A 25,973-nucleotide genomic window follows, 5' to 3' on the forward strand; every position below is an offset into this window, starting at 1 on the left:
TATTCTTTCTTTTGTATTATCTGCAAAATAATTTTGCAATTCACAAAATCATGAAGTGTGAGTGTGTTTCACTGAAACAATTTCCATCTAAATGAGAAAACACAGATCAGTTAATAAGTAGTTACAAAATGCCATCAATACATGTGGATACGTAGTGCCTCAATAAGTCCTGACCAGTCTGTGGTCTGAATCCTTTTTGAATTTTCTGTTAGTAGATTTAAATTTAGGGTTTTTTAATGAGTTTTATTGCTTTTTGTTTCTTGTTCTAATATTTATCAAACACATTTAGAGAAAACATATGGCCTTAATGTATTGAATTTTTTAAAACTACACTGCATTTGAATTTGTCACTCGACTCTCACTTATTTTTTAAGTATATTAATAGCCTCTGAAAATGTGTGCATGAGCTTTTATATCTGTTGATGCCTTATAAGCTGTTCCTGGCATCCCAAATCCGCCCCAAGACAAAACAGAACTCACAATTTCAATATAAATTTTTTATTACTCATTTGAGTTTCATTAAATTAGATAATTTATTTTCTTTTCTTAAAAAAACCCGTGACAGCGGTTGTTATGTCAACATGTGTTGGCTTGACTTTTGAAAGGTGCTCTTGGTCATGGCCAGGAGCAAGATGACATGACTGTGAAAAAGTCGCCTGCCAGGGCACACTGACATTTCACTGAATTACTAAGTGGAAACAAATCATATCTGCGAGAGATAATTATTTAACCTTTGTCCACCTTTGTTTAAAGCATCTCACCAAAAAAACCAATGGTTTGAGATAAATCGCTTATTGAAAACAGTGGACACATAAAGCTAATTCTAAGGATGTTGAAATATTGGTATGCTAATATTTCTATTCATTCATAAATTAAAATACCTATGAAAATAGCGAAATGCTTAAGATTAGAAAACCGATTGTGTTTAAAATGTGTGAAGTGCTATAGAAGAAAAACATATTCTTGTAATTGCGACATTGGGAAATCTCTGGAAATTTGTGAAAGGTAAGAGCCAGGTCAATACAACTTGTCACATCTGTGATGTTTCCTATTAGTTTATTTACTTTGTCTAATCTGTATGATCAGGGCATGGTCACATCAACACCAAAGACAGCCGGCATTTAGTTAATGATACATTTGATGGGCAACGTCAGCAAAAAATCTGCTTAAAAAGGACGCCTCTGCCTGCAGATCCTCACATCCACCAGCCATGAGGGTGCTTGTACTAGCTCTTGCTGTGGCTCTCGCAGGTGAGTAGGAATTATTTACAACTAAATGTTGTTAAATTGAACTAAAAATTCATCTTCTGAAAAAACAGTCTTTTTTAAGAATTAGATAACAACTAAGAATAAGAATTTCAATAGACTTGCAGCTGAGAAGAATTGTTACTGCCAGTGCTAGCAGTTTAATGCTGCCAGAATATAACAATGCTAATTGCCAAATGTTAAGCACATTCTGGCAAAATAGCATAAATTTTATATAAATTAGTATCATTATCCCTTTACAAATTCTCTTCCCTATTTCTTGTCATTTGTGACACCAAATTAACATTTATTCTTCTCCTGTTACAGTGGGGGACCAGTCCAACTTGGGTATGTTGTTGTCCTGTTATGTTAAACACAAAAGGCAGTTAATAGAGAAAGCTTCTCCCTCATCTTAGAAATGCACTTTGTTTCTTTTTCTGTTTTTACAGCCCCAGGATTCGCTTCTGTTAAGACCTACATGTACAAATATGAAGCGGTTCTTATGGGCGGCTTGCCTGAAGAGGGCCTGGCTCGAGCTGGGGTTAAAATCCAGAGCAAAGTTTTGATCAGTGCAACAAGTGCCAACGACTACATTCTGAAGGTACAGATCACTAGGCAGAATTAAAATGAAAGATTATTGAAACAGACAACTTGAAACATAGCTTGTTTCTCTCTCTTTCTCCTCTTTTTTTTGCAGCTTGTAGACCCTCAGTTGCTGGAGTACAGTGGCATCTGGCCCAAAGATCCTTTCCATCCGGCCACCAAGCTCACCACAGCCCTGGCTACTCAGCTCTCGACACCGATCAAGTTTGAGTATACAAATGGCGTTGTCGGGAGAGTGTCTGCACCGGCTGGTGTCTCCACAACAGTGCTGAATATCTACAGGGGAATCATCAACCTCCTGCAGCTGAATGTAAAGAAGACACAGAATGTCTATGAGATGCAAGAGGTACAAAAAAATTCGCTTTCATCAGGTCCTTCATACAAAATGCTTGAACACTGATGGAAAATAACAACAATCTATATTTTGATTGTATTTCGTGATCTAGTCTGGTGCTCACGGTGTGTGCAAGACCAACTATGTCATCAGGGAGGACATGAGGGCCGAACGCATTCATCTGACCAAGACCAAGGACCTGAACCACTGCCAGGAGAAAATCATGAAGGACGTCGGCTTGGAACACGTAGAGAAATGCCATGATTGTGAAGCTGTAAGGGCATTTTCTAGTTGTTTCATAATCTCTCTTCTAGAAGTCTTCATGCTGGCAGTTTGAAGATTGCGTTGGTTTTATAATTGCAGAGAGGAAAGAGCCTGAAGGGAACTGCTTCCTATAACTACATCATGAAGCCAGCACCCAGTGGTTCTCTGATTATGGAGGCTGTTGCTAGAGAGGTCATCGAGTTCTCACCTTTCAACATTTTGAATGGCGCTGCTCAGATGGAGTCTAAGTATGTGGTTTAAACTAAAATATTATGCTTCATTACAGACTTATAAGCATCGTGCCACATTGATTGAATGATTATCTCCCCTCACAGGCAAATTCTGACCTTCCTGGATATCGAGAACACCCCCGTGGATCATGCCAGATACACCTATGTTCACCGCGGATCCCTGCAGTACGAGCACGGCAGCGAGATTCTCCAGACACCCATCCATCTTCTGAGGGTCACCCATGCCGAGGCTCAGGTACTGCAGCATTTACTTGGAAAAAGCCTTTTCTGAATTCACCCTGTATCCACAAACCTTTTCATCTGGATTGTTTGTTTCCTCACAGATTGTCAGCACTCTGAACCACCTGGTAGCCTCCAACGTGGCCAAGGTCCATGAAGATGCCCCTCTGAAGTTTGTTGAGCTCATCCAGTTGATGCGTGTGGCCAGAGTCGAGACTATTGAGTCCCTCTGGGCTCAGTTTAAATCTAGACCTGATCACAGGTAAGTGCAGCTTTGATTCAGTAAAGGCCCAAGAAACTAACATGACACGGATAATGGGATTGTACTCCTCTTTCCCAGGTACTGGTTACTGAATGCTGTCCCCCACCTTCGCACTCATGCTGCTCTTAAGTTCCTCATGGAGAAGCTCCTTGCTAATGAGCTAAGTGAGACTGAAGCTGCTATGGCTCTCTTGGAATGTCTGCACTCTGTGACACCTGACCAGAAAACCATCGAACTTGTCAGAGTAAGTATTTTTTTTAAGCTTTCCTATATATTTGCAGTGACATGAAATCAGTTTTATATTGTGTCTTCACCACTTTTCAGAGCCTGGCTGAGAACCACAGAGTGAAACGTAACGCTGTGCTCAACGAGATTGTGATGCTGGGCTGGGGCACTGTAATTTCCAGGTTCTGTAAAGCGCAGCATTCTTGCTCATCTGATCTTGTGACAGTATGTATTATTTGAACATGTTTTATTCTGCTAAAGTTCAATTTAGACATCAGTGGCTTTAATGTTTTTTTACATTCTTGCACAGCCTGTACATAGACAAGTTGCGGAGGCTGTTGAAACAGGTGACATCGATCAGCTCACTGTCGCTCTCAAATGCCTGGATAACGCTGGACATCCTGCTAGCCTTAAGACAATCATGAAGTTCCTGCCTGGCTTTGGCAGTGCTGCTGCCCGAGTCCCACCCAAAGTTCAGGTCGACGCTGTTCTAGCTCTGAGGAGAATTGCAAAGAGGGAACCCAAGATGGTGAGACTACATTTTCTGATTCCTACCATCAATAGCAATAAATATACTTGAGACCTATTTTGTGTGCAGTGTTCAGTTGGGGCTATAGTAATCGGTCTTTCTCATTAGGTCCAGGAAATAGCTGCTCAGTTGCTCATGGAAAAGCATCTCCACGCAGAACTCCGTATGGTTGCTGCCATGGTGCTCTTTGAGACTAAGCTCCCCGTGGGTCTAGCAGCTAGCATTTCCACAGCCTTGATCAAAGAAAAAAACCTGCAGGTCGTTAGCTTTGTCTACTCTTACATGAAGGCCATGGCCAAGACCACATCCCCTGACCACGCTTCTGTGTAAGAACCTAAATGATTTTCATGTTTCTAAGATGCTTTATATCTATGCATGCTAGTCTATCGAATCTCAAATATCCCCTTGTTCTATTTTAAGTGCTGCAGCATGTACTGTTGCCTTGAGGTTCCTCAACCCCAAATTAGGCAGACTGAACTTCCGCTACAGCCGAGCCTTCCATGTGGATACCTATAACAGTAAGACGATAGCAGATAAATAACCCGCTGTTGCACACCTTAGATTTGTGCATGTGGTGTGATGATGTTTATCCATTTGCCTGCCAGATGCCTGGATGATGGGTGCTGCCGCCAGCGCCGTCTTCATTAATGACGCTGCAACCGTGTTACCAAGAATGTTTATGGCCAAAGCCCGTACTTACATGGCCGGAGCTTATGTTGATGCTTTTGAGGTAAGACGTTTAAATGTTAAGTAAGTAACTAAAAAAACACTCGGCAATGCAATTCAATGGCTTCAATATGTAAACCATACATTTTTCAGTATCTGCACTCGAATGCATTCAATAACGTACTTTTCAGGTTGGAGTGAGGACTGAGGGAATCCAGGAGGCTCTTTTGAAAAGACGACATGAAAATTCTGAGAATGCAGACAGGATCACCAAGATTAAACAAGCCATGAGAGCTGTAAGTTGAACTACTGTGGCAAGAGTGAAAATGGGATTCTGAGGCACATTTTCTTTATGAGAGCTGACTTTTCTTTTACTTGTTTTTAACCTAATTTATTCCCACAATAGCTTTATGAGTGGAGGGCTAATCCTTCGAGCCAGGCCCTGGCCTCTATGTATGTGAAGTTCTTCGGACAAGAAATTGCATTTGTCAACATTGACAAATCCAAGGTTGACCAGCTTATCCAGGTACGGTTTCTCCCACAGCCTCATATGGTTTCTTAGTAATGATGCATTATGTTAAGTTGAAACTAATAAGCAACGTTGCCTTCACAGTTTGCAAGTGGACCTTTGAGAAACATGTTCAGAGATGCTGTAAATTCTATGATGTCTGGTTACGCAACACATTTTGCTAAACCAATGCTGCTCGGTGAGCTCCGTCGCATCCTTCCCACCACTGTTGGGTTGCCCATGGAGATCAGCCTCATTACATCCGCTGTGACTGCTGCATCCATTGAAGGTAAGTTTCATTTGGACAGTTTACAAGTTTACAAAAGGTAAAAATATATTGATATTGATATGAAAAATATATTGTTCTCTTGTGTTCTTTTGCTAGTCCAAGCCACTGTGTCACCACCTCTGCCTGTCAACTACCGGGTTTCCCAGCTTGTGGAGTCCGATATTCAACTGAGGGCTACAGTTGCTCCAAGGTACACAACAGCTTGAGAAGCTTCTTTTCCGCAGTTTAATGAATGAATTCAGAGATAACTCTTAATGAATAAATATTTTCTGTCTTTTTGCAGTGTTGCCATACAGACCTATGCAGTCATGGGTGTGAACACCGCCTTAATCCAGGCTGCAGTGATGACAAAAGCCAAAGTTTACACAGCTGTTCCTGCACAGATGAAAGCAAGGATTGATATTGTTAAGGGCCACTTCAAGGTTGAGTTCCTGTCTCTCCAGGGCATTAACACAATTGCATCTGCACAGTATGTTCCATCCTTGTCACTAATTGCCATGCATTTCAAAGATTTTTGGTCCTTTTCGGCATCTGTTTTTATTGGGTGGGGTTTTTTCTCTCATACAGCGCTGAGACGGTTGCCATTGCGAGAAATGTGGAAGACCTCCCAGTCGCAAGAAGCACACCACTGATGTCATCTGAAGCTGCATCACAACTTTCAAAGGCCTCTCTCAACTCAAAGATCTCCAGAATGGCATCATCTATAACTGGTGGAATGGTAAGTTTGGTTCACTTGCCTCCTATTTTCAACATTTAACTTTTTGAAATAAACGTGGCGATCTCTGCTGTGGTTTTACAGTCTGCGTCATCTGAAATCATTCCTGCTGACCTGCCACGTAAGATTGGGAGGAAAATGAAATTCCCTAAAACCTACAGGAAGAAAGTCCGTGCTTCAAGCAGAATGCTAGGATTCAAGGCCTACGCTGAGATTGAATCTCACAATGCTGCCTACATCAGAGACTGCCCTCTCTACGCTCTGATGGGAAAGCATGCTGCTTCTGTTAGGATTGCTCCAGGTGAACTTGAAGTTGAAGCTTTAACCTAACAAATTTGCAAAACATTGTGGAAAAGTCCTGTTTTTGTTTTTAATTATTATTCTTTAATTTATATTCCAGCTTCTGGACCAGTCATTGAGAAGATTGAAGTTGAGATTCAGGTCGGAGATAAAGCAGCAGAAAATATGATTAAAGCGATTGACATGAGCGAAGAGGAGGAAGCTCTTGAGGATAAGAATGTCCTCTTGAAAATCAAGAAAATACTGGCACCTGGTCTCAAGAACACCACATCATCTTCCTCCAGCTCCTCCAGCTCCTCTTCATCCAGCTCTAGCTCCAGCAAGTCTTCTTCATCCAGCTCCCGCTCCAGCAGCTCCAAGTCATCCAGCTCTCGTTCCCATAGGTCTCGCTCCAGAAAGTCCCAGTCTAGCAGCTCTCAGTCAAGCCGCTCTCCCTCAAGCTCTTCCTCCTCTTCCTCCTCTTCATCATCCAGATCTTCTTCCAAGTCATCTTCCAGATCATCTTCCAGATCATCTTCCAGATCATCTTCCAGATCATCTTCCAGATCTTCTTCTAGGTCCTCCTCTCGCTCCAGACCTAAGATGGCTGACATTGCTGCTCCTATTATCACGACGTCCACCAGAGTGAACAGCTCCAGTGCTTCATACTTGCTCAGGACATCTGGCAGCAGCAGCAGCAGCAGCAGAAGAACCAGAGTGAACAGCTCCAGTGCTTCATACTTGCTCAGGCCATCTGGCAGCAGCAGCAGCAGCAGCAGCAGCAGCAGCAGCAGTAGCAGCAGCAGCAGCAGCAGGAGTAGCAAGAACAGCAAGAACAGCAAGAACAGCAAGAGCAGCAACAGCAAGTCATCAAGCTCTAGGTCCTCTCGGCGCAGTGCTCAGTCCAAGGTGAGTCATCCTCTCTTCGCAGCATGCAGACGTGTGTGGAATTTTATGGAATGTGGGGCACTTATTTTACAATTCTTTTCCTATTACAGCAACAACTGCTGGCCTTGAAGTTCAGAAAGAACCACGTCCACAGGGTAATTATTAGGCATCACATCAAAGCTCCGTCATGTCTTCTGTTTAAGCAGGCTAAATGTGTGGTTTCCTTGTTTGCAGCACGCCATCTCCACACAGCGTGGCAGCAGTCACAGCAGTGCCCGCAGCTTCGATTCCATCTACAATAAGGTGATCAGTCAAATGAAGATATTTACGGTGTTACACATTAAACTGGGAATAAACATAATTATTAATATCAACCTCTGGTTTTCACTTTTAGGCCAAGTACCTCGCTAACACACTCACTCCTGCCATGTCCATTGCAATCCGTGCCGTGAGAGTCGACCACAAGGTCCAGGGATACCAGCTAGCAGCTTACCTGGACAAACAGACCAACAGAGTGCAGCTGATTTTTGCCAGAGTCGCTGAGAAGGACAACTGGAAAATCTGTGCCGACGCTGTGCAGCTGAGCCCGCACAAGCTGATGGTAAACATAATGAACTTATGAGGAAGTAACCAACTAAAATTAGGTATGATGCTTAGGCTTTAACTCACTGAAATTTATTTTAGGCCAAGATATCCTGGGGTGTTGATTGCAAGCAATACTCCGTCACGATTATAGCTGAAACTGGTCTTTTGGGCCATGAGCCCGCAGCCCGCATGAAGCTGAACTGGGACAAACTGCCAAGAAGCATAAAGCACTACGCAAAGAGGTAAAGCTGTGGACATTATTTCGATTCATGCATATAATCAGTGCTTTTATCAAAAAGCTTTTGCAGACATTTTGCAGATGGCAGTGCATAGCAATTACTTTCTTCTGACATCCTCTCGAACCTGTCGTTTGTACTGAAAACTGATAAAAGCTTTATAAAACACTCAGTAACCTTTATGCTTGTCTAGGGCGTGGAAATCCATGATCCCTATTGGTCAAGCATTTGGAGTAAACTACGCAAAGGCCAAGAATCCTCGTAATCAGATCAAAATGACTGTAGCTGTTGCTACTGAGACAAGAATGAATATTGTGATGCACACACCAAAGGTACAGTTTTGTTGCCCCTTCTTCTGTATGCACTGAAAATGTTTGCAATGCACTTTGTCACTCAGAGTGTTTCTAACTACTTTCTGACTGTTTAATATTCCAGGCGATCCTTTACAAGCGTGGGATGTGTCTACCTGTTGCTTTACCTATTGGAAACACTGCCGCCGAGCTGCAAGCATCCCGGGACAACTGGGCTGACAAGATGTCCTATTTAGTTACCAAAGCTAACGCAGGTAAAAATATTTTAATGTTTTTTTTAACAAAAAACAACAACAAAAAACCCAAAACAGATTTCATATTTCTGTGATTTGACTTGTGATTTCCTTTTCGTTCCATTTCAGTTGAATGCTCCCTCATCAACAACACACTGACCACATTCAACAACAAGGAAGCTAGAAATGAGCTGCCACACTCGTGCTACCAGGTCTTGGCTCAGGATTGCACACCAGAACTCAAATTCATGGTTCTGCTGAAGAAAGACCAAATACAGGATCAGAACCAGATCAATGTTAAGATTTCAGACATGTAAGAGCAGCCAGGATTTATGTGGAAAAGAAATAATGGTCAGCCTGTGAGCCAAAAAATAATCATATGTATTTGAACTGCTTCTCAACAGCGATGTGGACATGTATCGGAAGAACAACGCTATTGTGGTGATGGTTAACGGAGTTGAAATCCCTAAAAGCAACCTGCCATACCTGCATCCATCAGGTTTTTGTTTTGTTTTTTTAATTTAACAAAAATATTGAACTGCCAGATTGTGCCATTTGAAACCATGCTTATACATATTTGCACTTACTTTAGGTAATATACAGATCAGACAGTTAAATGAAGGCATTGCTCTCATGGCACCCAGCCATGGTCTTCAGGAGGTCTTCCTTGGCTTCAACGAGATGAGGGTAATACAAAAAAATGCTGATAATACATATATCTAATATGCATATTTATTATTTTCTGAGGCAATTTCCTATTTGTATACCTGCTTTAATCTACATTGTACTAATATCTGAACTTTTTTATTTCAGGTTAAAATTGCAGACTGGATGAAAGGAAAGACTTGTGGAGCCTGTGGAACGGCAAGCGGAAATGTCGGAGATGAGTACCGCACACCCAGTGAACAGGTGACCAAGGATGCCATCAGCTACGCCCACTCCTGGGTTCTGTCTTCAAACACCTGCCGTGATCCCTCCGGTAATCCTTGCAATATTTCCTTGACCTTTCTCTAAGAGAACATTACCTGCAATGCAAACTGTCACAACACAAACAATGAATATTTGGCATCAAACAATGCACACATACAATACTTACCTTCACCTTCTACACTCTTCCAGAGTGTTCCATCAAGCAGGAATCTGTGAAGCTGGAGAAGCAGATGGTCTTTGAAGGTGTGGAGTCCAAATGCTACTCTGTTGAGCCTGTGCTGCAGTGCCTGCCCGGCTGTATCCCAGTGAGAACCACTACCGTCAACGTTGGCTTTCACTGCCTGCCCAGTGGTGAGTTGCAAGAAAGCTTCTTTGAAAAACATTATCTCTGTTTTAGTATCACGTACAGTCTCCAATCACTTCTCTTTTTTCACTGTTGCAGAAACAACTGTGAACCGTTCTGGTCTGAGCAGCTTCTTCGAGAAGAGCATCGACCTGAGGGATACTGCAGAAGCCCACCTGGCCTGTCGCTGCACTCCTCAGTGTGCTTGAGCTCATTGCCTTCGGCCACATGACATTTTGTTTTCTGTTTTAGACAGGTGTTGTTAATTAGCTTTGGCTCAACTTGTAAACTTAAATAAATTGGAAAAGCATGTGAAGCATGAAACTGTTGTGCTCATCTTTTATTATTATTATTATTATTTCCTTATTCTTTATTATAACAAAACATAAATAAGATCAACTTAATTTGTCCCAAAAGTTAGTCACAGAAACCAAAATTTGAAAAAATGCAACATGACAAACAGATGTCAGTGAGGTCAAGTCTACTCAAAAGAAGCAAAACTGAATAGAAAAATTAAAGAAAAGTAAAATAAATAAAATAAATCAAAATCAAATGCAATAAAATGTTATGTAAAAAGCTTGATATAATACAGTAAGGAGCTCAAAATATTAAAATCTTAAAGAAATGCAATAAATACAAAAAACCCAATAAAAATGTAAATAAAATACATCAAAGTGATTTTACAGAGTAAGATTAAACTAGATAAAAATGGATTACTAAAGAACCTCTAAAAGAAATCTGCTCATCCTCTTCTTGTATGTATTTGTTGCACATTTTGCAGTAACATGAAATCTTTGTAAGCACAGTAGTCATGAGCTCACGTTAAAATTACATTTGTAATACAACCTAAGCAGTTTAGGAACATTTATCATGGTACAAGTGAAAGAGACCCTTTTAGTGCACTCCTTGATTTGTGGAAGGTTGGCTTATTCACATCATTATAATGTAGCCGTAAACAGGGACCTGTCTACAACCTGCCCAATAAGTATAGCATGTTAAGTTGCAGAAAGCAACACAACATGGGGCGGTTTGTTTACAAACTCAAGTCTAACTTGTTTTTTGTTAGAAAAAATCTGATTGTTACATGCTTAAATTTACACAAGTTTACACTGTCACGAATAAAAATTTAAACCTAATTTTTTATGATTTGTTGGGTTAACCCTCTGAGGTCCAAAATATAATTGGCCATTTTTGACTACGTTCAGGGCTGGACTGGGACAAAAAATGAAAACAAACGCTGTTGTGACAGTGATGTACAGTCTTATTGGTATTTATATATGATTTCTATACGTTTTACATCAGATAAAAACTTTGGTTGTAAGATTCAGATAATTATTTATTAAAAATTAGACATTTAAAATGAGAATAACAAAGAAAAGTATTTCGTTGTGCCGCCCTTTCCCTGTGTCCAGGGCTGGGCGCTCAGGTATGTACCAGCTCACTCCCGGTGACTACTTGGCAGGGCCTGGTGCCTGTTGCCTGGTCAGGCCTCTTCCGGGGAAAAGGGGGCCCTTTGGGCCTCCGGCCTCTGGGCCGGCGGCTCAGTTCACTCTGGCTTCTGCTCCGTGGCTACTGGGTGACCCCTCACCTGGGGCTCTCCTCAGCTCTTCCCAGGAGGGTGGCACGGATGCCCCTCCGGTGGTCCTCCTTGGGTTCTCAAACTCTGGGGCCTCTGGATGTCTGGGGCTATGGCTCTCTACATCCTCTAATGACAAAACCACTTATTAGGTTTAGAAGGAAATGACTTTTTCTACATGAGGTAAAGTTGGAGCTGTTTCCCCAAACTAAATGAAATCATCATTTAAAAAACTACAATCTGTATTTACTCTGAACATCTGTGTTAACATTTGAAATTGGAAACATGTAAGTGTAACAAACATGTTAAAACATAAGAAATCAGGAAGGGGCATGTATAGGAATTTCTTTTACTTATGTATTAATCACATTATTTTATTGTATGATGCCTTGGTGCCACTGGATTTTAACATGTCTCACACTCATACAGTAAGACAAATGGTGGGGGTCTAGTAAGGAAGTTGGGGGAAGCAGACAACTCCACAGGAAGAGTCTTTTGTCTCTTTGAGGACTCTGGGAGGCAGCAAGGGAGTGTGAACCTTAAGGTGTGAAACAGCTGTGTACTGCCTTTTGTTCCTGGAGATATTTAACTGAGAGCCATGCTGGGCTCAGACTCTGCTGACCGTCTGTCCCGCGGTCATGCAGGGACTTCATCAAGCTTGGTTGTCTGTTCTTTGTGTGTTTGATCAAAGAATGTTAGCTACCGCTCACCGCTCGTCTGCAGGCTTTATTTAAATGGAAAAATTTCCACAACAGGCAAAAAAAAGCTTTTTGCTAAAAAAAAGATTCAGAGCAGAAGTTTTTTGCACTGCATTTTAAAATGAAAACATATTGCATTTATTTACAATTAAAGACACAGAGCAGAAAGTGTGTTACTGTTTTACATCCACAGACACACAAGAAAAGAAGCAGGCAACATGAGGTCAAGTTATGGCAATTTTATTTGTGTATTTCAGTTTTTAAAAAACAAACAAACGTCCCAAGAAGAAGGATGGGGTGAAAGAAAGGTGGAGAGAGGGGGAAGAAACTATTGATGCTGCTGGGTCAGTTCTTTCTCAGCAGTCTGCTCCAGAATCCCCTCCTGTCCTCAGCTTGCTTTTCTTTTTCTTTTGCCTTCAGTTCGTTTAAGGTCTTGTTGAGCTGCTCCTCGGCATCTTTAAATTTTTCTTTCAGCTGCTGTTTGGCCAGTTTCCCTTTGTGTTTGAGGAGCTCTTTAGCTTCCTTTTTGTGCTTTCGTAGTTCTTTCAGTGCGTCTTTGCAGTCTTTCTTGGTCACCGTCATTTCTTTCTTCAATACCTTCACCTCAATTTTCTCTTCTGCAAGTTCTTCTTGCACTTTCATCAGTTCCTTCTTCATGTTTTCAGTGTGACTCTTTGTATCTTCCATTTCTTTCTTTGCTTCCTCTATTTTCATTTTCTCTTCCTCCAACACTTTTTGAGCTTCCAACAATTCTTTCTTCAAATTTTCAATCTCATTTTCTGCCTCATCTTTACGTCTTTTCTCCTCTTCAAGTTGTTGCTTTACATGCAGTAATTCCTTTCTTAGTGTTTCAGCTTCAGCCGTTACATTTGCAGCTTCTTGAGTTGCCAACTGCATTTTCTTTTTTCCCTCTCCAAAAGCTTCCTGCACCTCCTGTAATTCCTGCATCACATTTCCTGCCTCCTTCTTTGCAGTTTGATATTTATTGTTGGCTTCTTGTGCTGTGCTTTTCTCTTCCTCCAATGCTTTTTGAGCTTCCAACAGTTCTTTCTTCATCTTTTCATTCTCCTTTTCTGCCTGTTGTTTTCCCATTTTCTCTCCTTTAAGTTTGAGACCCACATGCAGTAATTCCTGCAATACTACTTCAGTTTCAAACTGTGAATCTTTAGCTTCTCCTCTTGATTTTTCTGCCTCTTCTTTTAATTTGAAATTTTCAGCCTGTATCATTTGAAGTTCTTCTTGCAGGTTAATCAGCTGTACTGAATTGTGAGGTGAAGCACTCGCCGATCCTCTTCTCGTTCTCCCCTGATTCATTTTGGCCTTTTAAACAAAGGAGCCAACGTTTTGTAGAGGAGTGAAGTGAAGTTTTCGATGTTTCTTCGTCAACTGTCGTTTGTCCTGCACAGAGATGCTGCTGTAGATGTGTCTCTAGCTGTGTCTGGATACAATGAAACATGCTGGAACTAAGTGCTTGTGTTGCACAGTTCTACTAAACATTCCATTTCATGCATGCTCCGCCCACATGGTCAGGAATGTCAGGTGCTGCATCACCAAATGCTGCTCCCGTTGCCTAGCAATAACAGCTGTTTACTTTTGGGGTCTGGTTCATTATTTAATAAAGAAAACATGTCCAAGTATTGGGTGCTGAGGCTCAGCGCATATTCTAGCCTGCTGTGTGGGTGGGCAGCTAGAAATCACTGGTGGGCAACATGAGTGAGGAGAAAACTGGAGCAGCCAAGCAGGGAGCTGCAGGTTGCTGGTTTGAGTCTCTGTTCAGCTGCTGGTGTCTCCTCTCTCTGAGATGTCTGCAAACAGTCCCAGATAAAACAATAAGGATAATAAACAAACACGTGACTAAAATAACAATTATGACTCTGATGTGTTTCATGTGTAGCAGGATGGCCTCTATACAGCAGTCGCTGCAAGCATCCACATCGCCACACTCACTTTTCTTTAAGCAGGCGTGCTGGGCTCCTCCTAAGGAAAGTTTGAAACTTCATTTCCTTCATGCTGGTGAACTTTTTACCAAATATTTCCATCAAAGCTTCTCCATCACTGACAGGGATTGTTTGGATCTTCACACTCATCTCCACCAACCCTAAAAAATGAGTCTCACTTTGCTCATATAATGCCAGGAGTGTCTCCATATTCCACAAAAGTCTGTGCAAACATGTAACAGTATCCCATATTCATATGAATATTATTGATATGATAACAAAAGCTGTCACCAACACAATTGTCACAAGTGCTTTTTTTATTAGTTATTGCAAATGCTTGATTGCAGTTCTTGCTAGATGACAAAACCACGTATTAGGTTTAGAAGGAAATGACTTTTTCTACATGAGGTAAAGTTGGAGCTGTTTCCCCAAACTAAATGAAATCATCATTTAAAAAACTACAATCTGTATTTACTCTGAACATCTGTGTTAACATTTGAAATTGGAAACATGTAAGTGTAAGAAATCAGGAAGGGGCATGTATAGGAATTTCTTTTACTTATGTATTAATCACATTATTTTATTGTATGATGCCTTGGTGCCACTGGATTTTAACATGTCTCACACTCATACAGTAAGACAAATGGTGGGGGTCTAGTAAGGAAGTTGGGGGAAGCAGACAACTCCACAGGAAGAGTCTTTTGTCTCTTTGAGGACTCTGGGAGGCAGCAAGGGAGTGTGAACCTTAAGGTGTGAAACAGCTGTGTACTGCCTTTTGTTCCTGGAGATATTTAACTGAGAGCCATGCTGGGCTCAGACTCTGCTGACCGTCTGTCCCGCGGTCATGCAGGGACTTCATCAAGCTTGGTTGTCTGTTCTTTGTGTGTTTGATTAAAGAATGTTAGCTACCGCTCGTCTGCAGGCTTTATTTAAATGGAAAACTTCCACAACAGGCAAAAAAAAGCTTTTTGCTAAAAAAAAGATTCAGAGCAGAAGTTTTTTGCACTGCATTTTAAAATGAAAACATATTGCATTTATTTACAATTAAAGACACAGAGCAGAAAGTGTGTTACTGTTTTACATCCACAGACACACAAGAAAAGAAGCAGGCAACATGAGGTCAAGTTATGGCAATTTTATTTGTGTATTTCAGTTTTTAAAAAACAAACAAACGTCCCAAGAAGAAGGATGGGGTGAAAGAAAGGTGGAGAGAGGGGGAAGAAACTATTGATGCTGCTGGGTCAGTTCTTTCTCAGCAGTCTGCTCCAGAATCCCCTCCTGTCCTCGGCTTGCTTTTCTTTTTCTTTTGCCTTCAGTTCGTTTAAGGTCTTGTTGAGCTGCTCCTCGGCATCTTTAAATTTTTCTTTCAGCTGCTGTTTGGCCAGTTTCCCTTTGTGTTTGAGGAGCTCTTTAGCTTCCTTTTTGTGCTTTCGCATTTCTTTCAGTGCGTCTTTGCAGTCTTTCTTGGTCACCGTCATTTCTTTCTTCAATACCTTCACCTCAATTTTCTCTTCTGCAAGTTCTTCTTGCACTTTCATCAGTTCCTTCTTCATGTTTTCAGTGTGACTCTTTGTATCTTCCATTTCTTTCTTTGCTTCCTCTATTTTCATTTTCTCTTCCTCCAACACTTTTTGAGCTTCCAACAATTCTTTCTTCAAATTTTCAATCTCATTTTCTGCCTCATCTTTACGTCTTTTCTCCTCTTCAAGTTGTTGCTTTACATGCAGTAATTCCTTTCTTAGTGTTTCAGCTTCAGCCGTTACATTTGCAGCTTCTTGAGTTGCCAACTGCATTTTCCTTTTTCCCTCTCCAAAAGCTTCCTGCACCTCCTGTAATTCCTGCATCACATTTCCTGCCTCCTTCTTTGCAGTTTGATATTTATTGTTGGCTTCTTGTGCTGTGCTTTTCTCTTCCTCCAATGCTTTTTGAGCTTCCAACAGTTCTTTCTTCATCTTTTCATTCTCCTTTTCTGCCTGTTGTTTTCCCATTTTCTCTCCTTTAAGTTTGAGACCCACATGCAGTAATTCCTGCAATACTACTTCAGTTTCAAACTGTGAATCTTTAGCTTCTCCTCTTGATTTTTCTGCCTCTTCTTTTAATTTGATATTTTCAGCCTGTATCATTTGAAGTTCTTCTTGCAGGTTAATCAGCTGTACTGAATTGTGAGGTGAAGCACTCGCCGATCCTCTTCTCGTTCTCCCCTGATTCATTTTTGCCTTTTAAACAAAGGAGCCAACGTTTTGTAGAGGAGTGAAGTGAAGTTTTGGATGTTTCTTCGTCAACTGTCGTTTGTCCTGCACAGAGATGCTGCTGTAGATGTGTCTCTAGCTGTGTCTGGATACAATGAAACATGCTGGAACTAAGTGCTTGTGTTGCACAGTTCTACTAAACATTCCATTTCATGCATGCTCCGCCCACATGGTCAGGAATGTCAGGTGCTGCATCACCAAAGGCTGCTCCCGTTGCCTAGCAATAACAGCTGTTTACTTTTGGGGTCTGGTTCATTATTTAATAAAGAAAACATGTCCAAGTATTGGGTGCTGAGGCTCAGCGCATATTCTAGCCTGCTGTGTGGGTGGGCAGCTAGAAATCACTGGTGGGCAACATGAGTGAGGAGAAAACTGGAGCAGCCAAGCAGGGAGCTGCAGGTTGCTGGTTTGAGTCTCTGTTCAGATGCTGGTGTCTCCTCTCTCTGAGATGTCTGCAAACAGTCCCAGATAAAACAATAAGGATAATAAACAAACACGTGACTAAAATAACAATTATGACTCTGATGTGTTTCATGTGTAGCAGGATGGCCTCTATACAGCAGTCGCTGCAAGCATCCACATCGTCACACTCACTTTTCTTTAAGCAGGCGTGCTGGGCTCCTCCTAAGGAAAGTTTGAAACTTCATTTCCTTCATGCTGGTGAACTTTTTACCAAATATTTCCATCAAAGCTTCTCCATCACTGACAGGGATTGTTTGGATCTTCACACTCATCTCCACCAACCCTAAAAAATGAGTCTCACTTTGCTCATATAATGCCAGGAGTGTCTCCATATTCCACAAAAGTCTGTGCAAACATGTAACAGTATCCCATATTCATATGAATATTATTGATATTATAACAAAAGCTGTCACCAACACAATTGTCCCAAGTGCTTCTTTTAAACAGGATTTTCAACTAGAGGATTTCCCCACAGAGCCAGCCTGATTTGTTTTTCCAGCCAGGATGAGTCCTTCTTTGCTGTGCTGCTCCCCCAGCACACCACAGCATAGAACAGTACTCCTGCAACCACCGACTGATAAAACATCCTCAGGAGCTTCCTGCAGATGTTGAAGGACCTCAGCCTCCTGAGGAAGTACAGTCAGCTTTGGCCTTTTATGTACAAGTGCTGCATGTTGCATGACCAAACAAAACTTTCAGTGCACTGTGAAAGTAAAAAAAAACAAAAAACAGGAAGGCCTAGTTAGGACATCTAAGCATGCTCTTCATCTTGGAAGAGTAATTCATACCAAAACTAATTGGCAGGTTCAACTTGGTAATAAAAGTGTTGGGTCTGTGTTTCCACAGGCCCGCTAGTTTAGAGACTTATTCCTCATGAAGAACACAAGACAAAACAGAACATCTTCAACCAGTCTTTTTTAACTCGCTAGCGAGGGAGAGCTTTGGTCAGAACCAGGCAGTGGAGCAATGCTCCTCACCTGTCTCCAGCCCAAATCCTTCAAAGAGCAGCTCTCCTCGCAGCTATTTATTGACAAACTGTTACAATACACAACAACACAAGCACCTCCCATCGTAAACCCCCCCAATGGTTCTAAGACAAGGCACTATGTGTGTGTGTGTGTGTGTGTGTGTGTGTGTGTGTGTGTGTGTGTGTGTGTGTGTGTGTGTGTGTGTGTCTGTGCCCCTCAACAGTAATATTTAACTATTAATCACAGTTTTGCTCAATAAAAGGACTGGCTTGCATCAGTCATATGACTACCATTAACCAATGATCGCCCTTAACAGCATAGCGCGCTGGTTACAGGCTGGGAACGGGCTGGCAAAGAGCACGTGCATTTTTTGCCGTTTGAGCTGTAATTAATTAACACAAATTAATTAACAGACGCAGGCTGAACAAAAACAAACAAACAAAAAACAGTAAGTAGGTGTGTATACTGTAGTCTATAGCACACAGGAGTATTTGCTTATTATGTACACGTTGGTAAGATACCTTGTGGCACTAGGGCTGGCAAGGGATCATTTTGGGGTGGCACATGCCACCTTTCTAGATCCACCCCTGCAAGTATGACTTACCACTTTTATTTAGATTATCTGGTGCAACTTTGACTTTGTAGGCCTACCAGTGAATTAGCAGGTTAAATACACATCCAACTGAGTTAGACGCTAGAAAAGTTCAAAGCTGTGAATTATGAATGAATTATAATTAAATCCGATTGGCATTTTATTATGAAATACTGTTAAGAGATGCCAGGTTTTTATGAGCTGGTCCTTTTAGAGACTGTTATGTAAGTAACCACATGACACCACCTGCACACATCCTGTTCTCCTCTCATCCCTGTGACGGTTCAGATGTAAAGCTATGCTTGCATTACTTCAAGGATAAACAGAGTTACTTAAAGTGGCATATAATTTCAAATTCAACATTTCAAAAAGCTCAATACACATAACAACCAAACTGTTTTTGCACAGTGCGGTAGAGGTGGCAAAAATACAGACATTCTTTACTTAGGTAGAAGCACAGACAGGCCACCTGTGTTAAAAATACTCCAGTAAAAGCTAAAGTACAGAATCAACTTCTTTGCTCAATTGGGAACCCTACAATTGGTTGTAGTGGCTCAGTAGAGCTCTATATCTTGGCTAATTTACATTTCCTACACTGACAATATACTGCATATTGTCTTCATACTAGACCATATACAGCTGGCACAATTAATCTAAGCATCATCAGCTTCTTTGCAAATTATTTAAAGGTTCAAGGTTCTTTATTTGTCACATGCATAGTTACATGTGCAAAAATGGGGGGGGGGGGGGGGGGGGTAGTAGAGGAAGAACATATAATAAGAATAGACATCTGACTATTTTACAGAATAGATGATATAAAAATATTTGAAATTAAAGGACTTTGGAGTGTACATTGTGCCTTGGTTTAGTGTCTGGAAGAGTCCTGTCTCAGTCAGTTATAGATGATGTGAGAGGGCGGGTGTGTGTGTTTAGGGCACGGATGGCTTGGGGATAGAAGCTCCTCTTGAGTCTCTCTATCCTTGCCCGGATGATGAGGAACCTTCTACCAGATTGCAGAGGTTGGAACAGTTTGTTGCCAGGATGGGACGGGTCCTTCAGTATCTGCGCTGCTCTAGTCCAGCATCTCTTGGTGTAGGTGTCCTGAAGCGGGGGGAGAGCAATCCTGCAGCAGCGTTCTGCTGTACGGATCACTCTCTGGAGAGCTTTTTGGTCCTTCACACAGCTGTTCCCGAACCACGATGTCATGTTCTGTGTGAGGATGCTCTCCACAGCGCCTGTATAGAAAATCCTGAGGATCTTTGGAGAGACCCTGAACTTCCTCAGTTGTCGTAGGTGATACAGGCGCTGCCTAGCCTTTTTGGTCTGGACCTGAATGTGGGCAGCCCATGTCAGGTCTGAGGAGATGTGGACACCAAGATACTTGAAGGACTGCACCCTCTCCACTGGAGCTCCATTGATGATAATGGGCTTGTAGTCTCTGTGCTGACCCCTTCTGAAGTCCACCACCAGCTCCTTGGTCTTGCCGACGTTCAGCTGGAGGTGGTTGTCCTGGCACCACGATGCCAGATTTCTCACTTCATCCATGTAGGCCGCCTCATCATTGTTGGAGATGGCACCCAACACCACTGTGTCGTCAGCAAACTTCACAATGGTGTTGGAGCCATGGGTGGCCACACAGTCTGAAGTGTAGAGGGAGTAGAGCAGTGGCGAGAGGACACATCCCTGTGGTGCTCCTGTGTTGATGGTGATGCTGTTGGAGAAGCACCTGCCCACCCTCACCACCTGAGTTCTGCCAGTGAGGAAGTCCAACACCCATGCACATAGACAGCTGTTAAGTCCCAGATCCCTGAGCTTTGTGAACAGTCTGCAGGGCACTATTGTGTTAAACGCTGAACTGTAATCAACAAACAGCATTCGCACATAGTTACCCTGTTTCTTGTCCACATGGCTGAGAGTGGTGTGTAGGACGTGGGCGATGGCATCCTCTGTGGATCTGTTGGATCTGTAGGTGAACTGCAGCGGATCTGTGGTGTCTGGGATGGAGGAGGAGATGATGTTCTTCAGCAGCCTCTCAAACACCTTCATTACTACCGAGGTCAGTGCAACTGGCCGGTAATCGTTCAGGGATGAGGGTTTGCTGTTCTTGGGCACAGGGATGATGGTGGAACTTTTTTAAGCATGTGGGGACCACAGACTTCGCCAGGGACTCGTTGAAGATGTAAGTGAACACACCTGCTAGCTGGTCAGCACAGCAGCGCAGCAGACGGCCGGTGATGCCGTCTGGCCCCGCCGCTTTCCTTGTGTTCACTCTCCTCAATGCCGCTCGGACGTCATGCTCCGCGATGCTGGTCACCGGTCTCTCGCTGATGACGTCACTGTCCTCGGTAGTCAGGCGGTAGATAGCATTAGCCGCCTGGCTAACCTCGAAACGGGCGTAGAACTGATTCAGCTCGTTGGTGAATGCAGAGTCGGCGTTGATCGGCGCAGTGTCCCTGGCTTTGTAGTCCGTAATGGTGCGTAGTCCGTGCCACATACTCCGTGTGTCGCCCTGGTGGAAGCGGGACTCCACACGTTCCCGGTACCAGCGTTTGGCATCTCTCACCGCGCGCCGCACGCCGTATGAGGCCGCTTTGTAGGCGCTCATATCGCCAAATGTAATTGTCCAACATAATCTTTTATTGTGAATTCACCAAAGTAGCTTGCAGCTAACCTGATTATTCTGCACAAGACTACAGAGTATTTTCATTCAACATTTAAATAACACAAAATAATTATACCGTAGTTTGTTGTGCAGGATGTTTCACAGCATGAAAATACATAATTTACCAAAACACAGCAGATTTCTTGCCGCTGAGCAGTCCTTACCTTTAAATCTAACGTCTGTCCTTTCTTACGTCTTTCTCCATCTCTTATTGAATTTATCTTGAAACTTCTTTCTGTACCTGGAAATACAGCAGCTGTTGTTGTTTTTTTTTTACCTAGCAACAAAATATGTGACAAGCTGGACAAACAGTTTGTGTGTTTGTTGAGCTCATAAAATTGACACATTTCTAATTATTTGACAAAAAAAACCCAAAAGCAAAACGTTACTCCCTTTATCCTCACTCCTCTTCTGTAGGGCTAGCTAGATGCTCAAGAACCGCAACCACAACTCACAACACTTGCACTCTTTCTGGCCCACTTTAGCCCCCCACTATAAACACCTAGCTATATTTGATAGACCTAAACCTAACTTAATGTCTGTTTTGAAAATATAGAGAGTGAAAAGTACAAATACTCGTGTAACCATGTAGGTCGTAAAAGTAAAAAGTGTCCTGAAAAATAAATGCACAAATACACCTGAATGTATACCTGAAAAATATGACCTGCAGAAACAGAGTATTTGTTCCCAGAGAGGTGGAGTCTAAGACTCGACCTGACATATAGACACAGACGAACAGGCACACACAGACACAAGCGTACATTCCCATCCTCATGCACACATATACAAATACTCATCATTCGCCCAACGTGGAGACAAACATAAATGGACACTGTACACACACTCACACTCCCCAAACATACTCTAAACCCCTGGTCCAGGCACCACCACCCTCAGAGGGGTGATGGTACCCAGACACAGGAGATGTTACTCTTTTCACTGGGGTGGAGACAAGCAGACTGCCCACGGCCCCGCAGCAGCAGGGAGGCCCCGCATCCAGACCTCGATCAGATGGCCAACTCTTTCTCCCAGCCCCAATGGTAAAGAGAGAACGGAGGTATAAAGAGACCCATGCTTCCCTCCGCCCGTTCATATGTGGTGTTACTGTGTGCTGTTCTAAAGTGCAGTTTTTCCCCTTTGGATCTTTAGCCATCAGAATTGTTGTCTGAAGGCAAAGAGATGCCAAACGGATTTACTTTACCAGTTGGATCATCATGGCCTTGCCATATTGGTCCATTTGATTGACCTTTATGACAATTATGTATTAATTTTATTTGATTTTCAGTTGTTACAGACGGGACAGACATGACTGGGGGATAGGACAGGGAGAAAGAATGAAAGAAAGAGAGCGAGCGAGAGAAAGAAAAATAGAGGAGAGAAGAGATGGTGAGAAAGGAGGGAAGAAAGAAACAAACAAACAAAACACCTGGATCACCTGTATGGAGATAAGAAAAAACAGAAGAGAAAACAAACAAGAAAGAGCAACATAATGAATACAACACAGTCACAATAAACTAGCTAACAGTGGATAATAGTAGATAGTAAATATTACATATTATTGTGCAGTACGCAAGATTGACAGTGCACAATGTGCTTTGAGGTAGCAGCCAAGAAGGGTGTAGTTTGTGTCTGTGAACACCCGTGTACACCTGTGTGCATCAGCACGCTTGTATTCAAAAGGTTTCTCCATGTAATGATCTGCTAGGGAGTGGGGAGCCATAGCCCCGTCCCCCAGGCAATGAAGCAGGTATGGAGGAGATCCAGGCCCCAGACATCCAGAGGCCCCAGAATACGAGGACCCAAGGAGGACCACCAGGGGGGCAACCGTGCCACCCTCCTGGGTAGAGATGAGGAGAGCCCCAAACGATAGGTCACCCAGCCGCCATGGAGCAGAGGCCAGAGGGGGTTGCAGTGACATGCCAGCGGGCTCTGCCGGCAGCCAGCTGTGCCAGAGAGGACGGAAGGGGCCCAGCCGGGCCACAGGCGCCAGGCCCCGCCAATCGGCCACCAGGAGTGAGCCGGTACATAGATGAGCGCCCACCCCCAGACACCAAGAACCACCAACACACCAACGTCTGAGGGCGTCAGCCACCGGCAGGGAGTGTGGTGAGGGGAGATGGGCCTCCATACCTCGGAGAGCCTGAGATGTTCCCAGAGAGGTGGAGTCTAAGACCCAACCTGACATATAGACACAGACGAACAGGCGCACACAGACACAAACGTGCATTCCCACCCCCATATACACAAACGAATACTCGGCACTCACCCGAAGTGGAGACAGACACAAATAGACACATTACACACATTCACACTCCCCAAAAATACTCTATATCCCAGGTCCGGGTACCCCTGCCCCTAGAGGGGCAAACCGTACCCAGACCCAGGAGATCTAGCCCTTCTCTCTGGGGTGGAGGAAAGCAGGCCGCCTCCTTATCTGCAATAGCAGGGAGGCCCCGCATCCCAGACCCCAATCCGACGGTTAACAGAACAGGAGTGAGTGAAGACCCCAAACCTCCCTCCGCCCGCTCATATGTAGTGTTGCTGCATGCTGTTCTAAAGTGCATTTAAAACATGGGAGGGCATGGTGGTTCCTGCCAGAGAGCAGCCGGTGTCTGCTTGGCCCCTCCCGAGAACCCTCAACATGCAATTAAAACTGAGAGGTGGGCACCAGCGCCAGAGGTGAGGTTGAATACACAGACGGTCCTCTGAACGCTGTATAGCGTGCTCACCCCCATGGTGTTTGTGTTATGACATGTGTTATAAGCCCCAGGTATAGGGGCCTTTCTCCCCTCACCACACTCCCTGCCAGTAGCTGATGCCCCCAGGCCTTGGTGTTTCTTGGTGTCCGGGGTTGGGTGCTCAGGTATGTACCGGCTCACTCCCGGTGGCTGCTTGGCGGGGCCTGGCGCCCGTGGCTCAGTCGGACCCCGTTTGGAGACTGGGGGGCCCTCGGGCCTCTGGATTTCTGCGGCCTGGATCCATGCCTGCTTCATGCCCTGTGGGCTATGGTTCCCCACACTAGTGCCACTGGGCCCTTTGACCGCCACCAGTAGGCAACGGGTGAAGTGTCTTGCCCAAGGAGACAACGACCGAGACTGTCCAAGCCGGGGCTCGAACCAGCAACCTTCTGATTACAAGGTGAACTCCCAACTCTTGAGCCACGATCGCCCCAATCTAAACCCTGCAGTACATGATCTCACCCTGGGTCAACACACCTGAATCAAATGATTAGTTCATTACCAGGCCTCTGCAGAACTTCAGGACATGTTGAGGAGGTAATTTAGGCATTGAAATAGCTGTGTTGGATCAAGGACACATCTGAAACCTGCAGGACACCGGCCCTCGAGGCCTGGAATTGGACACCTGTGATCTAGCACACCATTACATGGGGAAATCTTTTGAATACAAGCACGCTGATTCACACAGGTGTGCACACGGGTGTTCACTGTTCATAGACATAAACTACACCTTTATTGGCTGCTATTTCCAAGCACATTGTGCGCTGTCGGTCCTTCTTGCTACACAACAACATTCGATATTTAGTATTTACTGCTGTTTACACTTGGCTAGATTAACGTGATGGTGTTGTGTTTAGTTTGTTGCTCTGGTTTTTTTTTTTTGCTTGTTTTCTCTTCTTTTTCTGTCAACAGGTGATCCAGGAGATTTTTTTTTCTTCTTTCTCTTTTTAAGTGCCCTTTCTCACTGTCCCTCCTTTTGCTTCTTGTTCGCTCTCTTTTATTGTCTTCTCTCACTGTCCCGTTTCTCCTCTGTTTTTCTTCACCCCCCTCCTCTTTCTGTTAGGGTGAAATTGTTAAATGTTGCCATTATTGTACGTACATTTTTAAGCCTTGGTTCAAACTGTATGATCAAAGACATTCTGTTTCTGTCCTTATTTAGTGAGGATGTTTACTTCTTTCAATTTATGGCCCCGCCTGTGCTTGTGTATGGGTGACCATTAAAGGGGTTGAGGCATATACAGGGTGAGGGGAGATGACCCTTTGTGATCAGCAGGAAGTCACACAAAAACACCCACATCCACACACAGACTCACACACGTGCACACACACACACACACACACACACACACACACACACACACACACACACACACACACACATGCTCGTACATGCATACGCACACACTCAGTGCCTTAGTTTTATGACGCACTATAGGGTTTTTTTTTACGATGGGTGTTTTTGTAAACTGTGTTCACAGAATAAAGGCTGCAGGGGAAGCTGGGTTCTTTGGAGTGGTCTGAGACCGAGGGCAGAGGTGCTGCTCTGAGATCCTCCCCTTGCTAGCAAGTAAAAACCGGTTAAGTTGTTGTCTTGCTTTCTTCACGGGTGATAAGTCTTTGAACTAGCGGGGCCGACCCAACACTTTCTCTCTCCCTTTCCCATTCCCCAGTCATGTCTGTCCCGTCTGAATAAAATAAATAAATAATAACAAAGATCAATCAAATTGACCAATACGGCAAGGCCGTGATAACAAAGGTAAAGTAAATCTGTTGGGTATCTTTCTTGGCCTTCACACAGTAATTCTGATGGTTAAAGAACCAACCGGGACAGGCAAAAAAAGAAAAGAAAAAATAAACAAAGTGATTGTACTTTGTTCCCACTTCTGTAGTTTAGCACACAATTTGTTTGTTAGCTAAAGGTACGGTGGGTGTATTTCCCAGGCAAAAAATTTATGTTAATGCATGGCAGCCAAAGGGATAAGCAGACTGTGCAGCTGCTTAGGGCCACCATGGTTCTCCAGAAGAGAGCTTGATAGTCAGGCAGGTCACAAGACAGGTTGATGAATGATTATTTATTGTGTTTGTGTATATCAATAGTAATCACACAGTTCAGCACTCATACCCAAAAATCTATGCAAAATATTTTGATAAATCCATCACGATCACATCTTTGAGTC

The 25,973-nt window shown here is 43.3% G+C and overlaps 1 protein-coding gene across 1 annotated transcript; it reads left to right on the forward strand.

Annotated features, from left to right (window-relative positions):
- Positions 1 to 1,159: 1,159 nt before the first annotated feature.
- On the forward strand, positions 1,160 to 10,238 carry LOC146558918 (vitellogenin-2-like). The gene is made up of 34 exons (XM_085245848.1): positions 1,160 to 1,250; positions 1,572 to 1,592; positions 1,694 to 1,845; positions 1,942 to 2,193; positions 2,294 to 2,455; positions 2,545 to 2,693; positions 2,781 to 2,931; positions 3,020 to 3,177; positions 3,256 to 3,421; positions 3,502 to 3,627; positions 3,713 to 3,931; positions 4,040 to 4,257; positions 4,352 to 4,449; positions 4,537 to 4,661; positions 4,789 to 4,893; positions 5,004 to 5,123; positions 5,211 to 5,394; positions 5,491 to 5,584; positions 5,678 to 5,863; positions 5,962 to 6,112; positions 6,194 to 6,410; positions 6,510 to 7,297; positions 7,387 to 7,431; positions 7,511 to 7,579; positions 7,671 to 7,877; positions 7,961 to 8,103; positions 8,291 to 8,429; positions 8,533 to 8,662; positions 8,771 to 8,954; positions 9,046 to 9,140; positions 9,234 to 9,328; positions 9,455 to 9,620; positions 9,761 to 9,922; positions 10,014 to 10,238. Exons 1-34 carry the CDS (start codon positions 1,211 to 1,213, stop codon positions 10,121 to 10,123), a joined length of 5,427 nt encoding a protein of 1,808 aa, XP_085101974.1. The 5' UTR covers positions 1,160 to 1,210; the 3' UTR covers positions 10,124 to 10,238.
- The last annotated feature ends 15,735 nt before the right edge of the window (positions 10,239 to 25,973 follow it).

This window comes from Mchenga conophoros, linkage group LG15 (genome assembly GCF_057382185.1).
Source record: "Mchenga conophoros isolate Kocher_MC1m ecotype Shallow Benthic linkage group LG15, M_conophoros_male_GT1.1, whole genome shotgun sequence".
In the NCBI taxonomy this organism is placed as follows: domain Eukaryota; kingdom Metazoa; phylum Chordata; class Actinopteri; order Cichliformes; family Cichlidae; genus Mchenga; species Mchenga conophoros.

Bases quoted from the DNA above. Each gene is read 5' to 3' on its own strand.
- LOC146558918 (XM_085245848.1), top strand. From the start codon at position 1,211: ATGAGGGTGCTTGTACTAGCTCTTGCTGTGGCTCTCGCAG. The intron at 5,124-5,210 runs GTACGGTTTCTC...TTGCCTTCACAG, and splicing joins AGGTTGACCAGCTTATCCAG to TTTGCAAGTGGACCTTTGAG. The intron at 5,395-5,490 runs GTAAGTTTCATT...TTCTTTTGCTAG, and splicing joins GACTGCTGCATCCATTGAAG to TCCAAGCCACTGTGTCACCA.